This window comes from Microcaecilia unicolor, chromosome 4, assembly GCF_901765095.1.
Source record: "Microcaecilia unicolor chromosome 4, aMicUni1.1, whole genome shotgun sequence".
Taxonomy (NCBI): Eukaryota; Metazoa; Chordata; class Amphibia; order Gymnophiona; family Siphonopidae; genus Microcaecilia; species Microcaecilia unicolor.
Window position 1 is genome coordinate 78,675,733 of NC_044034.1, and position 14,848 is coordinate 78,690,580.

At 43.5% G+C, this 14,848-nt stretch overlaps 1 protein-coding gene across 1 annotated transcript in view; it reads left to right on the forward strand.

Moving 5' to 3' along the window:
* PDS5B (PDS5 cohesin associated factor B) overlaps positions 1 to 14,848 on the forward strand; it is a 536,259-nt gene that overhangs the window by 489,335 nt on the left and 32,076 nt on the right. The window contains 1 exon segment of the mRNA XM_030200370.1: positions 9,852 to 9,964. Coding sequence (XP_030056230.1) covers positions 9,852 to 9,952 — 101 coding nt within the window. The 3' untranslated portion in view covers positions 9,953 to 9,964.

Genomic DNA, 14,848 nt, shown 5'->3' on the forward strand with positions numbered 1-14,848 from the left:
CGTGTTGCAGGGTTCAGGCATTTAAGTTGGGTCGGTAGGGTATGCCTTTTTGAACAGGTTAGTTTTTAGTGATTTCCGGAATTTTAGGTGGTCATACCTTGTTTTCACGGCTTTCGGTAATGTGTTCCATAGTTGTGTGCTTATGTAGGAAAAGCTGAATGCATAAGTTGATTTGTATTTTAGTCCTTTGCAGCTTGGGTAGTGGAGATTTTAGGTATGTTCGTGTTGATCCTATTGCGTTTCTGGTTGGTAGGTCTATGAGGTCTGTCATGTATCCCAGGGCTTCGCCGTAGATAATTTTATGAACCAGGGTGCAGATTTTGAAAGCAATATGTTCTTTGATTGGAAGCCAGTGCAGTTTTTCTCCGAGGGGTTTGGCGCTTTCAAATCGTGTTTTGCAAAACATGAGCCTGGCTGCTGTGTTTTGAGCGGTCTGAAGTTTCTTATGATTTGTTCTTGCATCCCGCATAAATTCAATTGCAGTAGTCTACTGGCTAGTACCATTGATTGTATCAAGCTGCGAAGTGTTTCCTTCTGGAAGAAATGGTTTCACGCGTTTGAGGTTTCCACATTGAGTGGAACATTTTCTTGGTTTGTAGATTTCACTTGGTTCTCTAGTGAGAGAGTACGGTCGATTGTACACCGAGAAGTTTCATGCTGTCTGAGATAGGAAGGGTGTAACCTGGGGTGTTTGTGGGTTTGTTCGGATTGTAGGGGATGAGATGATAGTGTGTTTTATCTGTGTTGAGTTTTAGTTGTAAATGCATTTGTCCATGATGTTCAAGCTGAGCTTGATTTCGTTGGTGATTTCTGCCATATCATGTTGTAAGGAATGTATATTGTGACATCGTCTGCATAGATGTAGGGGTTAAGGCCTTGGTTGGATAAGGACTTGGCTAGTGGGGTCATCATTAGGTTGAAAAGGATTGGTGATAGTGGTGATCCTTGAGGTACTCCGCAGTCTGCTTTCCACAGTGATGATTTCACTTGATATGTTCTAGTGGTTAGGAAACCCTTGATCCAATTAAGTATATTTCCACCAATCCCAAAGTAATCTAGGAGTCTTAGTAGTGTTTTATGGTTTACCATGTTGAACGCACTAGACATGTGGAATTGGAGGAGAAGTATGCTTTTACCTGTTGCTATTTCCTGCTTGAATATGGCTAGGAGACTAATTAGTACTGTTTCAGTGCTATGGAGGGGGCGAAATCCTGATTGTGATTCATGTAGTATTGTGAATTTGTTTATATAATCAATATGTTGTTTGGTTACCATGCTTCTCCGAGGACTAGCAGGCTGCTTGTTCTCACATGTGAGTCGGCGTCCACGGCGGCCCCCGGAACAGAGATTTTTTTGTAGTAAAATCTGAAGAGCTTTGCGACAGCCAGCAAAGCGTGGGACGGATGCACTGTGCATGCGTGGCCATCTTCCCGCGCGCGTCCGTTCCCGCCTCAGTTTTTTTCTTTTCCGCGGTGGAGAGTGGCTGCTTGTCGGTCTCTCTCCCTTAGGTCCCAGGAAACATTTAGGTGCCTTTTTGCGTGCTGTTCGCCTCTTTTTTCTTGTTTCCCGTCGCCTTTTTCTTGTTTTTTTTTCTTTTCTAGTAAAAAAAAAAAAGAAAATCCCTCTTTTTCCTTAGTTTTTGTCCTTCATAAGTTTCCTTTCAGTTCCGTCGCGGCCATTTTGGGCCACCCGTCCGTGGTTCCTTTTTTTATGCCCTCAGTTGGCACAATCGAGCCTGACTTCATCGCTGCGATTTTTCCGCTGATGTCATCAAAGCCTTCCAGCGGCTTCAAGAAGTATGCTCGGTGCCAGCGATCGATCTCGGGCACTGACCCGCACTCCTGCTGCATTCAGTGCCTTGGGCTCGACCATCGCTCAGACGCTTGCCAGTTGTGTCTTAGCTTGAAAAAGCGGACACAGGCGTTGAGAAGAGCTCTTTGGGGACCGCCTTTTTAGAGCTCCGACTGATTCCTCGGCGTCGACGTTGACATCTGTACTGAAGTCGGCGGCGTCGATATCGGCACCGGGAGTGGCATCGACATTGGGAGTGCAGGTAATGGCTGTCCGACCTTCCCCTATAGCTGGAAGTAGTGAGCCGTCGAGTGGGTCTCCACCTGTCTCAAAGGCTCTTGCTGTGCTGGACCCGACCCCGAGGAGGCGTGTGGATTCCACGTCCTCCTTGTCGGTACCGAGGAGTACTGGTAACGTGCGTCGAGCGAAGGCGAAGAAGCATCAGCACCGGTCTCCCTCGAGACACGGTACCGGGAGCTCTGGAGCGTCGAGGGATTCGGCACCCGGAAAGCTCCGACGCCGGGAGGAGCACTCACCCTCCTTACAAGAGGTGTCAGTGCGTCAATCTTCGGACAGCCCGATACTGCCTCCCAGGCCTTCACAGATTCTGACTTCGACTCCGGTACCGGCCCCACAACCTTCCTCTCCAGCGACTCTGGAGGAGAGCATTCGAACCATTCTTCCGGATCTCCTGGAAGGGCTGCTGCATTAGTCGGTACCGTCGATGGAAGCGGCGACTGGCTCCGTGCCTGTGGTGAGGTCCCCGACGCTAGAACTACTTGCGGCATCGGCCTAGGCTGCCACCCAGGTTGACTCCCCGTTGACGTCGATGGAGGGAGTTTCATCACCGCCGGCATGGGAGTCGACCTCTCGACATCGCCATCGAGGACATGGTTCCTCGGCATCGAAAGACGGGCCCGGTTTCGGAGTGTAGTACATGAACTCTTGTCCTATACTGAGGAGGATGCCTCCTGGGATGAAGGGGAAGACCCCAGATATTTCTCTTCCGAGGAGTCTTGTGGTCTTCCTTCTGATCCCACTCCTTCCCCTGAGAGAAAGCTTTCTCCACCAGAGAGTCTACCCTTCTCCTCCTTTGTCCGTGAAATGTCTGTGGGCATTCTCTTCCCTGTGGTAAATGAGGGTGAGCCCAGGGCTGAGATGCTCGAGGTCCTGGACTATCCTTCGTCACCAAAGGAGTCATCCACTGCCCCTCAGCATAATGTCCTTAAAGAGACATTGCTGAGGAATTGGATGAAACCATTATCTAATCCCACCAATCAAATTATTCAAATTCAGACAGACAACCAGGTTGCCATGTATTACGACAACAAGCAGGGGGGGCACCGGATCTCTCCCCCTGTGTCAGGAGGCTGTCCAGATGTGGCTTTGGGCTCGCCGTCATGGCATGTTTCTCCAGGCCACGTATCTGGCAGGCGTAAACAACAGTCTGGCCGACAGATTGAGCAGGATAAAGCAACCTCACGAGTGGTCGCTCAACTGCAGAGTTGTTCACAAGATCTTCTGAGAGTGGGGCACCCCCCTCGGTGGATCTTTTTGCTACTCAGGTCAATCACAAGGTCCCTCATTTCTGTTCCAGACTTCAGGCCCATGACAGACTAGCGTCAGATGCCTTTCTCCTTCATTGGGGAAGGGCCTGTTGTACGCATATCCTCCCCTACCTCTTGTGGGGAAGACTGCTGAAACTCAAGCAAGACCGTGGAACCATGATTCTGATTGCACCCTTTTGGCCCCGTCAGATTTGGTTCCCTCTTCTTCTGGAGTTGTCCTCCGAAGAACCGTAGAGATTGGAGTGTTTCCACCCTCATCACTCAGGACGAGGGTCGCTTCTGCATCCCAACTCCAGTCTGGCCTGGAATGTTGAGAGCGTAGACTTCGCTTCCTTGGTCTTTCTGAGGGTGTCTCCTGAGTCTTGCTTGCTTCCAGGAAGATTCACAAAGAAGTGTTACTCTTTTAAAATGGAGGAGGTTTGCCGTCTGGTTGACAGCAAGGCCCTATATCCTCGCTCTTGTCCCACACAGACCCTGCTTGAATACCTTCTACACTTGTCAGAGTCTGGTCTCAGACCAACTCCTTAGGAGTTCATCTTAGTGCAATCAGTGTTTCCATTATCCGGTAGAGGGTAAGCCTATCTCTGGATAGCCTTTAGGTTGTTCGATTCATGAGAGGTTTGCTATTGTCAAAGCCCCCTGTCAAACCTACAACAGTGTCAGGGGATCATCAAACGCGTCCTACCAGCTGATGAAACCTCCTTTTGAGCCACTGGATTCCTGCCTCTGAAGTAGTTGACCTGGAAGGTCATTTTCTTGGTGGCGGTTACTTCATTTCGTAGAGTCAGTGAGCTTCAAATCCTTGGTAGCCCATGCTCCATATACTAAATTGCATCATAACAGAGTATTCCTCTGCATTCACCCTAAGTTCCTGCCGAAGGGTGGTGTCGGAGTTCATCTGACCAGTCAATTGTCTTTCAAACATTTTTTCCCCGTCCTCATTCCCGCCCGCTTGAACGTCAGTTCCTACATTGGACTGCAAGAGAGCATTTGCCTTCTATGAGGAGCGACAAGCCCCTTCAGACAGTCTGCCCAATTGTTTGTTTCTTTTGATCCCAAGAGGAAGGGAGTCGCTGTCGGGAAATGCACCATTTCAAATTGGTTAGCAGATTGCATTTCCTTCACTTATGCCCAAGCTGGGCTGGACTCTTGAGGGTCATGTCACGGCTCATAGTGTAGAGCCATAGCAGCGTCAGTGCTCACTTGAAGTCAGCCACTATTGAAGAGATTTGCAAGTCTGCAACGTGGTCCATCTGTCCCACACGTTCACATCTCATTACTACCTTCAGCAGGACGCCCGACGCAACAGTCGGTTTGGGCAGTCGGTGTTGCAGAATCTGTTTGTGGTCTAGAATCCAACTCCACCCCGCCTAGGCCCATTTTTGTTCTGTTCCAGGCTGCACTCTCAGCTGTTTCTTCTTTCGTAGGTCAATCTCTGTTTTGTCCTCTCTGTTGCGAGACCCAATTGACCTTTCTTTGTTTTGAGTGAGCCTGGGGGGCTAGGGATACCCCACATGTGAGAACAAGCAGCCTGCTTGTCCTCTGAGAAAGTGAAGTTACTTACCTGTAGCAGGGTATTCTCCAAGGACAGCAGGCTGATTGTTCTCAGCAACCCGCCCACCTCTCCTTGGAGTTTTTATTCTTTATTTGCTTTAATATAACTGAGGCGGGAACGGACGTTGCACGGGCAGGAAGATGGCCGCGCATGCGCAGTGCGTCCGTCCCACGCTTTGCTGGCTGTCGGAAAGCTTTTCAGATTTTACTAGAAAAAAATCTCCGTTCCTGGGCCGCCGTGGATGCTGACACCACATGTGAGAACAATCAGCCTGCTGTCCTCTGAGAATACCTGCTACAGGTAAGCAACTTTTCCATCAGTTGACTACCAGTGGGATAGATGCTACTTGGGTGGTAGTGATTTCGGGGTTTTTTCTTGTATCTTTTGGTATTGGGGTGAGTAGGAATGTTGCCATTTTCCTTAGGGAAGAGACCTTGTTGAAATATGTAGTTTAAAGTGAGATGTGAGGTCTGCTATGAAGTGGTGGGGGGCGGCGGATTTTATTAGGTAGCTGGGGCAGGTATCCAATTTACAGTGAGTGATGGCTTGGCTTCTGGGGCCTCTGCTGCCTAGGTCTGGAACGGAGCCCCTGGGTTTGCTGGGGAAGGGGAGTTGCTACAGGAGTATACTTATGCCTTGGGGAGTAGTAGGATCTCCTTTGGGTTACACCCTAAAATCTAGGAGAGGTGGAAGTCGCAGAAGAAGTGGGCCAAGAGAGACTTCATGGTATCAGCTCTTACTGATGAGGTCAGCGACCTCCTTCACTTTGTCTCAAAAGATTGTCACCCCAGCAAGGGACGTCCACCAGTTTTTCCTGAACCACTGGTTCTAGGTCTGAGATGCATTTTTGATTATTGGGTTAGATTGTAGAGCAATATTAGAAAAGGAAAAGTTTTTTTCTTCTTTCCCTTGTAATGTCTTTTAAAACAGCATGGGAAAAGATACTTTTTGGTATTCCAGACCATTTATTTAGTTGGATTTATTTAACCGGCCTTTTTGAATGAATTCACTCAAGGCAGTGTATAGCAGTGTAAGTCAAACACAAGGCTGTATAGCAGTGTGTCATGTATGTGAAGGTGTTCCTTGTCTGTGCTCACCTTGCCCTGCCTCTTTGGCCAGAGCCGGTGGCTGCTATGAACTGTCACCCGTTCCAGACTTCAGTCCAGTCCGGGACTGGATCTTCCAGGCTGCCAGACTTGCTTCTCTTGTTTGGGCTTAAACAGCACCCTAGCTGCCTTGTGATTCCTGCAGCTTGAACTTCAGCAGCTAATGGACTTTATTAGCCACCTGGAAGCTTTCTGTGTTTGCCTTTGCATCGTCTAAGGTCCCTGGTTTGTTGGTGCTTTGTTGCACTTCTGCCTAGTCTTGTTCTTGTCCAGTTCTAGTTACTGTGTGTAGTTTAGCTTAGGTTTATTGCTTATTTTCTTAGTCTTGTTTCTGGTCTGTCTTCCTGGTCTAGTTTCTGTTTGTGTCTCTTGCTTAGTGGCTGCTCTGTCTCTTGTCTGTCAGTATTTGTACCCTGTTTCAGTGGCTGATTGGCAGCTTTCAATTCCTGTCTTTTAGCTTGTCCATTTTCCTGCCTTGTGTAATATTGTCTGTCTGTGAGTCCTAGCCCAGCTTCCTGCCTTGCTGCCCATGTATATTCCTTTCCCCTCTGACCCTCAGTCTCTGTTTCAGCCTAGTGGGTATCCAGTTCCTGCCCTGTCCAGTAAGTCCTGCCGGCCGCCTGCACCCAGGGGCTCAACTCCTGAGGAACGGCGGTCAAGTGCAGGTGAAGTCTAGCCGTTTCTGTCAGAGTTCTGCCTTGTCTCTGGTGTGGGGTGGTTTTGCCTGCCACTGCTGCTCCACGGCAGTGGCCCAAGGGCTCACGAACCTAGTTTTCTGCCTTGAAAACCTGACACGGTGTAAGTCAAACATAGGCAATAGAGAATTACTGAGTAAAAATATTCAAACAGCTGTACAAAGTACATAGTATGCTATATTACAATGTCAACACAATAAAACATTTGAATAGCATAGGGTATAAACAAAAATGGAACATATAGATAAGAGCATAACAGGAATAAGAAAATAATGGAGTAGTTTAAAGAAAGTTGCTTGAACATTATCTTAGCTAGGATAGGAGTGGATAAACATGTTGTGTTATAGTATGTGCAGCTGGTGTCATTTAAAGAGTTTGCTATCTGTTAGTTGTTGACACTCTGTCTTAGCACCCCAGGCTTAACTTGTTTCACTGTAGAACGTTGTGATAGTTTAGTAATGCCCTCGTCCTATATAATAAAAAGCACCTTCAATGTTCTGAACCTGAGAAAGTGAAGCCTTGAAGCATTCGTGCTCCTGCTGTATCCATCTCCTGAAATGACGTGACATACTTCCGTGTTCGTAAAGACCGATCACTGGAAGGGAACGCTGCAGAGTTGCCAGGCAACGGATTGCGATGTCAAACGCATGAGGGTGTCGTCTCTCTCCCTCCCTTCCAGTTCCAGGCCCCCTACCTCCAAATTTTAAAAGTCAACTTCACTTACGAAGTCGGGTTTACGGCTGCCAACAGCAGCAGCGGTAACAGGCATGCAGGCTTGGCCCTGCTCTCTCTCTCTCAGCTCTGGTCCCGCCCTCATTTCCTTTTTCCACAAGGGCGGGACCAGAGCTGAGAGAGAGAGAAGGGCGGAGCCTGCACGCCTGTTACCGCTGCTGCTGTCGGCCGCCGTAAACCCGACTTCGTAAGTGAAGTTGACTTTTAAAATTTGGAGGTAGGGGGCCTGGAAGAGGGAGGGAGGGAGGAAGGGAGGGGGGCGACGTCACCCCCGGGCGTGTGACGTCGCATTCCGAAGGGGGGGATCCTGAAACTCGGAGGGGGGGAACCTGAAACTCGGTCCCCTGGAACTCGGAGGGAAGGGGGGGACGACCCTGGAGCTCGGAGGGAGGGGTGACACTGGAACTGGGAGGGAGGGGGGGGCCCTTGGCACACACTCTCATTCTCTCACAGACACACTCGCACCCAGTCTCATTCTCTCTCTGTCACACACACACACTGTCAATCTCTCTCTCTCACACAGTCACTCTCACACACACACTCTCAAACATACACACTCCAAGGAAAACCTTGCTGGCGCCCGTTTCATTTTTTACTAGTTTTTTTTTTTTGTTTTTTTGTTTCATTTGTACCCTGCGCTTTCCCACTCATGGCAGGCTCAATGCGGCTTACATGGGGCAATGGAGGTTTAAGTGACTTGCCCAGAGTCAGAAGGAGCTGCCTGTGCCTGAAGTGGGAATCGAGCTCAGTTCCTCAGTTCCCCAGGACCAAAGTCCACCACCCTAACCACTAGGCCACTCCTCTACGTAATAATTAGTTAAATTTTGTTTCTTCAGTTTTCACCTCTTGCTTTCCCCATGTATTGAGGTCTGAAAGGGCTATGGTAAAGTTACTGTATATGTATTTTTCTGAAATATGGTCTGCTTTTTTTTTTTTTACTCTATCTGCAGTATGCAAGCTTTAAATTTCATAATTAAAAAGAAGGGAAAGCTAGAGAGAGTCACTTATTTGAGTATTATTAGCTATGTCTTAAAAGATTTTTTTTTTAAATATATATATATAAGGAGCTCTTAGGTGGATGGGTTATTAAGTACCCAGGACCTGTAGATCTTGTCTGTACTGAAAGCAGCCTCCTATTTGTGAATGCTAGTAGGAAAATATGGAGAAACCAGAGATTTTCAACAGTTAAATAGTGAAAATATTTAGCAGTTAATCAACAGACTGCAGTGCAGGAAGGCAAAAGACAGAAGTTCTATTCTCTCCTGAAGAAATCGGGGCAGAGAAAATGTTTTTTCTCCTCCTTATAGTGGATGTCCAGTAAACTCACAGTAACTAAGGCAATGAGGGTAAACATAGGTAGCATGAAATCTAGAAGTAAAATTAGCACCCAAACTGAAATGTGGAAAAAAACAAACCAGAAATCACTTAGCAATTAATTAGTATAATTTTTCTTGCAATGTATATAGTAGAACAATGGGAAAGCTGTGACTTTTCAGTTAGTGTCATTTTCAAAGATCTCACCACTTGAGGGAAGTGAATTTTCATGGCTTGGGCAAAGTTAAACAAAGCCAGTGAAGAAGGCTCTCTTCAGTACGATTGGCTCTGTAGGAAGAGGAGGCTGCAGTGCTTTTTAGTGAGGAGAAAACAAGATCATGAGCTTAAAAGAGTGATGGAGGGCTGCCTAGGTTGGTAGATGGAGAAGAATGGATGGTTGTATTTGAGGGAGGGCAAAGGGTAGAGAAGTAGGGGGCAGAGAGAAGTGGACCTGCAAAGAGGTGGGGGGAGGGGAGAGGAAAGAAACGGCAAAGTTTGGGAAGTGGGAGGAGGAACAGTAAGGAGTACATTACAAGTGTGTTTTTTTCTTAGTAAATAAAATAGAAGGGGCTTTTCAAGTCCCCAAAATATACACACGAGTCTGATTATGGATAAATACTTACGGCCTGTCTGTCTCAAACTTTTTCTCCATTCCTGAGTGTCTGGTACTGTATGGGTGCAAAAATTAACTTGGAGTGATGAGAGAAGAGCTTCCATTCCTGGGTGGTGAATCTCTTGTAATACTTAGGTAGGTAACTGACTGCAAAACCTATCAGTATAAATACTTCTAAGTAATGTCTGTAGGGATGGAAAAGTTATTGTTTGCAGGTTTCATGAAATTGGAAAAACTAGGCATTCTGCTACATTCTTGAAAAAAAAGTGGTTTAATAAATTAAAAGCAAGTATTTATGCATGTATATCTATTGCAGTTCCTCTGTATGAGGCCTGAGCAAGTTGACAGCATGCTCTCTGGCTATGTGAATTTTGCGCTCTCAGGTACTAGTTTGGTCCCATGCTTATAAGATACTTTTGTTTGTGCTGAATGTGTGTAGATTTCTAATTATGTTCTCTTATTTCTCTGTATTTTCAGAAAAACTCCTGTCACTTTACCAGAATATGTTGTCCCATATACAATCCATCTTCTGGCTCATGATCCTGATTATATTAAAATCCAGGATATTGAACACTTAAAGACATCAAAGAGTAAGAATCTCAGTAATTTTATTTTGGGATTCTGATGAATGGTAAAATCTATTCTGTAGGTTAACTCATTATTGTGAATTCTATTATTATTCCAAACATCTTGATGTGGACAGAATTGTTTAACTGCTGGCTTCTGTTATATTTTTTCTAGTTGATGACTTGAATGGTCTTCAAACAGCAGTGCCTTCTAGAAACTCATTTAAATAGTCATTGATTAGATCCAGTTTTGTAATTTATTAACTGAATTTGTAGCAAAGGACTAAACATGCTAATGGGAGGATGGCAACAAGGAAGCCACTGCTAATGAAAACCTACTCGCCCAATTATTTTGGTAGAGAAGGAGCAAGTTTTATTGCTACTTCATAAAATAATAAAGTGCAGAGAGGAGCCTTCAGAAATTTTCACAGCACTCATTTTGCGAAAGTGATGCATATAAGAAATGCCAGTATCAATTGCACTCCCTTGGGAATTTGTGACTATGCTGTGTCTCAATAGTCACAAATATGTCAGTTCAACAAACTCTCACAACAGCAAAGCTTCTACGCAAAATAAATGCGCTGGCCAATCATCTTAGTGTACAATGTCAGGCAACCTTAGTAGCCTTCAAAGCTGCAAGTAAATATCCCTTCATCACCTAAACTGCATGGGTTTTGATATATAGGACCACTTTAAAATATATTTTAGATTCCCTGTTATGATATTAGGCCCTTAATGGATAGCCCCCTTTGCCTTGGAGTTTACAGTCTAGTCAATGGCTATCTACCCTCTAGTAGAAAAATGTCTGATACAAAGAGACAGGATAACACCTTCATACAAAGGATTCTAAAATCAAACATATAAACGGCAAGTGACCGACTCACCTGCAAATGCGCCACAGAGTCGGAACGCTGAGAGTGTAGAAGTCTAAGCCCCGCCTCCACCAGCAGTACAGCCCAATAGGGAGGAGGGCTTGGACATGGGCATGGAAATCAGAGGAGGAGGGAGCAGGGAGGGAGGGGGGGGGCGGAACTGAGGGAAACAGACGCTGGGGGGAGGGCAGGGGAGAGAGCAGGGTTGGTGGACGGGGGAGGCCATAGGAAAACAAAAAACTAGCCCGTTGTTATGGGCTTAACGGCTAGTATAAATAAGATGCAAAATGACAAGCATGTACATTAAAGTCATAACGAAACCATAAAATGTTATGTAAAATATATTGTAAAAATACATGGATATCTTTATTCAAATATATAAAACAAATAAATATAGGTTAAAAGATAGACTACAAATGCATTTGGAGGAGAACCTTTACAGAATTGAGAAATGACACAAATACTTGAACAGTGTGTCCACTTGGATCATATTTAATGTGATGAAATATCCAGAACAATACAGGATAACTATGACTTTCACACGTGGTTGGAGAACGTAAGATCTTTACTAAAGAACCAATTAAAGACTCCTAATATGATGAAATCACATACCTGTATAAAGTAGTTAGAAATTCTTTTTAACCCAATCAGCCTAGGGAAAGGGGGAAAGGGAAGTGGGACGTGATATACCGCCTTTCTGAGGTTTTGCAGCTACATTCAAAGCGGTTTACATATGTTCAGGTACTTATTTTGTAGCAGGGGGCAATGGAGTGTTAAGTTACTTACCCAGAGTCACAAGGAGCTGCAGTGGAATCGAACTCAGTCTAAACATGGACATGCAAGTGTGAGCAATGTTGAAAACCTAATGTGATACTACAATAGGGAACAAAACAAATTAAGGGAATGTATATAGTATGAATTCAAAAAAACAAAATGGCACAAAAAACTGCTTACTGAATAATACTAACAACACAGAAAAGCAGAGAGGGTTAAGAAATTTATTGGAACAATACCCGACGTGGCCACGTTTTGCCCTCAGGCTGCGCCGGGTAAAACTATAAAAACAAAATATAAAACCATATATAACCATACATAGGCATATATATAATTATTACCCATAATAAAATATAGACAAATCACATATATATATAATTAATATTCAAAAATGCTTAAAATTCACATATATAATTCATAATATCAGTTTTAAATCAACATGTATAAAATCAAATCAATAATATTGACATATTGCAAAGACTAAAATATGGTAAAACAATATATTTTCAAAACATATGGAGGGGGGGGGGGGGAGACATAAAAAGTCCTATTATACATACCTAGTAGGAGTGAATCTAAAAACCCATTCACTCCTTAATTGTTCCTAAAAACAGTTCTAAAAGAAAAAAAAAACAGAGCTATAAAATGTACAATGACACCATCTAATGCCTTAGTCATATTTAAAAAAAGAGATGCTTCACTAAGTATATGGGCAGTGATTTGAATCCTGTATACAATCAATTTCTGGACAGAATATATTCACCTAAGTGCTTATAAACATTCATTTCAAATCGTGAGCTCTATGATGGGACTAATACTAACAATTCCTTCTAAACAGTAGCCGCGTATAGCTTAAGAATTTTACAGACCAAAAAACTAATAGAAAAACATGTTTCAAAACAAAATTTAAAAAGGATTGCTGCATTAATTAACTGTTAGTCTCAACACATTTAAAAGCTAAGGTGTTACTTTTTCTGATATGTGGTTGAGACATTCCTTTGAAAAAGCATTTGAATGATTTAAAACTCATTGAAAGAAATTCATTCTATTGATGAACTTAATTGAAAGATGGTTTATTTTGTTTATCAATCACACAGTATTGAGGCGATTAAAAATTCTTTTGAGCCCCCTTTTTTAAATGGAGTTTTTGGCCCAATGATCGAACTGTAGCGTGTGTTATAAGCCGATATAAGATCATCTTTAACCACGCTTAAAACCTTCAGGCAATTGGCCTACGGTTTCTGAGGGCTTTTTTCCTCCATTTTTTCAAATAAACACCACTAGTTGATTTTTTGCCAGAGCGGTTTCTTTGGTATTAGGTTACTTTTTTTGCTCTAGCACACTGCTTTTTGTCCAGTGGATTGTATTTGTTGAGGCATTCCTGCTCTCTGTATCCATCTCCTGAATATGACATCACGTACTTCCGGGTTCGTCACAAGCAGAAGTGACCAACCACACGAGGTTTCTCGGCTTCAGAATGTTGGAGGTACATTCTATTAAATAGGATTGATCAGTTCCTTGAAGCACAGCCAGAGCTCAGCGTTCTGCACAGTAGCGCTCAGACACCAGAGAGAGAGGGGGGGAGGGGAGCCTGACACCAGAGAGGGGGGGGGGAGGTATATCTCTGTCACACACACACACTCTCTCTCACAGTCGTCTTTCTCTCTCTCACTCTCACACACTGTCTCTCACACACTATGTCTCACACTCTCTTAGTCTCATACACTCAGTCTCACAGAGAGTCTGCGTCTCACACACTCTGTCTCTCTCGCACACACTGTATCTGTGTGAAACACACACACTCTCTCACACTGTCTCACATATGCACTTGCACACACTCTCATTCTCACACACACACTCTCTCTCTCTCTCAGACACACTCGCACCTAGACTCACTCTCTCTCACACACACTCTTGCACATTCACTCTCTCTCTCTCTCTCTCTCTCTCTCTCAAACATACACACTCAGAGGAAAACCTTCTAGCGCCTGTTTCATTTGTGTCAGAAATGGGCCTTTGTTACTAGTTGAATAAAAAAATGTGATAAAAACGCAAAGGAACTCTCTGTATCTCAAGAAAATACAGTTCTGTGATAGCATAAATGAAAACCAGAGCTTACCCGGTAAAGGCAATAGCAATACCAAAAGGTTGTAAAGCTCCAACTAGATTCATTGTAAAAAAAATATATATATAAATATGTAAACATATATAGAGATGTAGAGGAAGGGGTAGAGGCACAACCTATCCCTCTGACATTAATCTAGGGACTTTGCTAGCAAAATTAGTAATAAGTGCATGGTTCTTAGAGAATCTATACATAAAAGCCATTCCGCATTGCACTAATTTTATAGAAGGCATATATTTATATAAAGCCTCAACATGTTGCACTGATTTAGAGAGCACCCTCACATAAGGTAATGACAAGACAAAGTAAATGCTGACTTACCACTCCAAAAGAGTATGTCAATGTCTAAACTCTACATAACATCTTTAAAAAAAAAAAATGTTTAACCACATTCCAATCCAACTGATAGAAAGGTCGATGATGGTTTGGAAATGAAAACAGTAACTACAATGATACACAAAGAGCAAGCTTGTTAATAGAAAATACCTATGGCATTAAAGTATAATTATGGACACAAGGTTTTTAAATGGGTGTAGAAATGAAAAACTTAACTAAACTATACAACCAGCACAGAAAATAGCCTTATTTGATTGATGAAAACATTATCTGAAATGGTGAATAATACATGACCAGAAATATCTGAATACACTGGTGGAAAAAAAATGTTAATAGCTTCATTAAAAACACATACTGAATAATGAACATGAGAGAAGGTAACAAATGCTCCAGAAATGTTATCAATATTCAATATTGTAAAACAATCAATGTAATAGCTAAACAATGGAAGATTTTCAGTAAACTTTAATTGTACACCATCTGTGAGAGGTTTTGTTGCTCTACTCCTTCCGCTTGGTACATTATGTCCTGCAGGTATCTCCTAGGTCTCTGATTTGAAATTCAGGTATCTAATACAACACAAGGAAAGCCACAATAAATATGTGTTTGAAAATTAACTGATAGCCCGAAGCTAGTCACTGTTCTGGATCAAAAATGAATTTATATACATACACTATCCACTCCAGTTTATAGAAACTAACCAGAGACATCAATGTGAAAAACAACAAATACATAAATACATCAAAGTGTAAAAGTAAACAAAAGTAAAATCATGTAATGGACAAATCTTAATCAATCTAA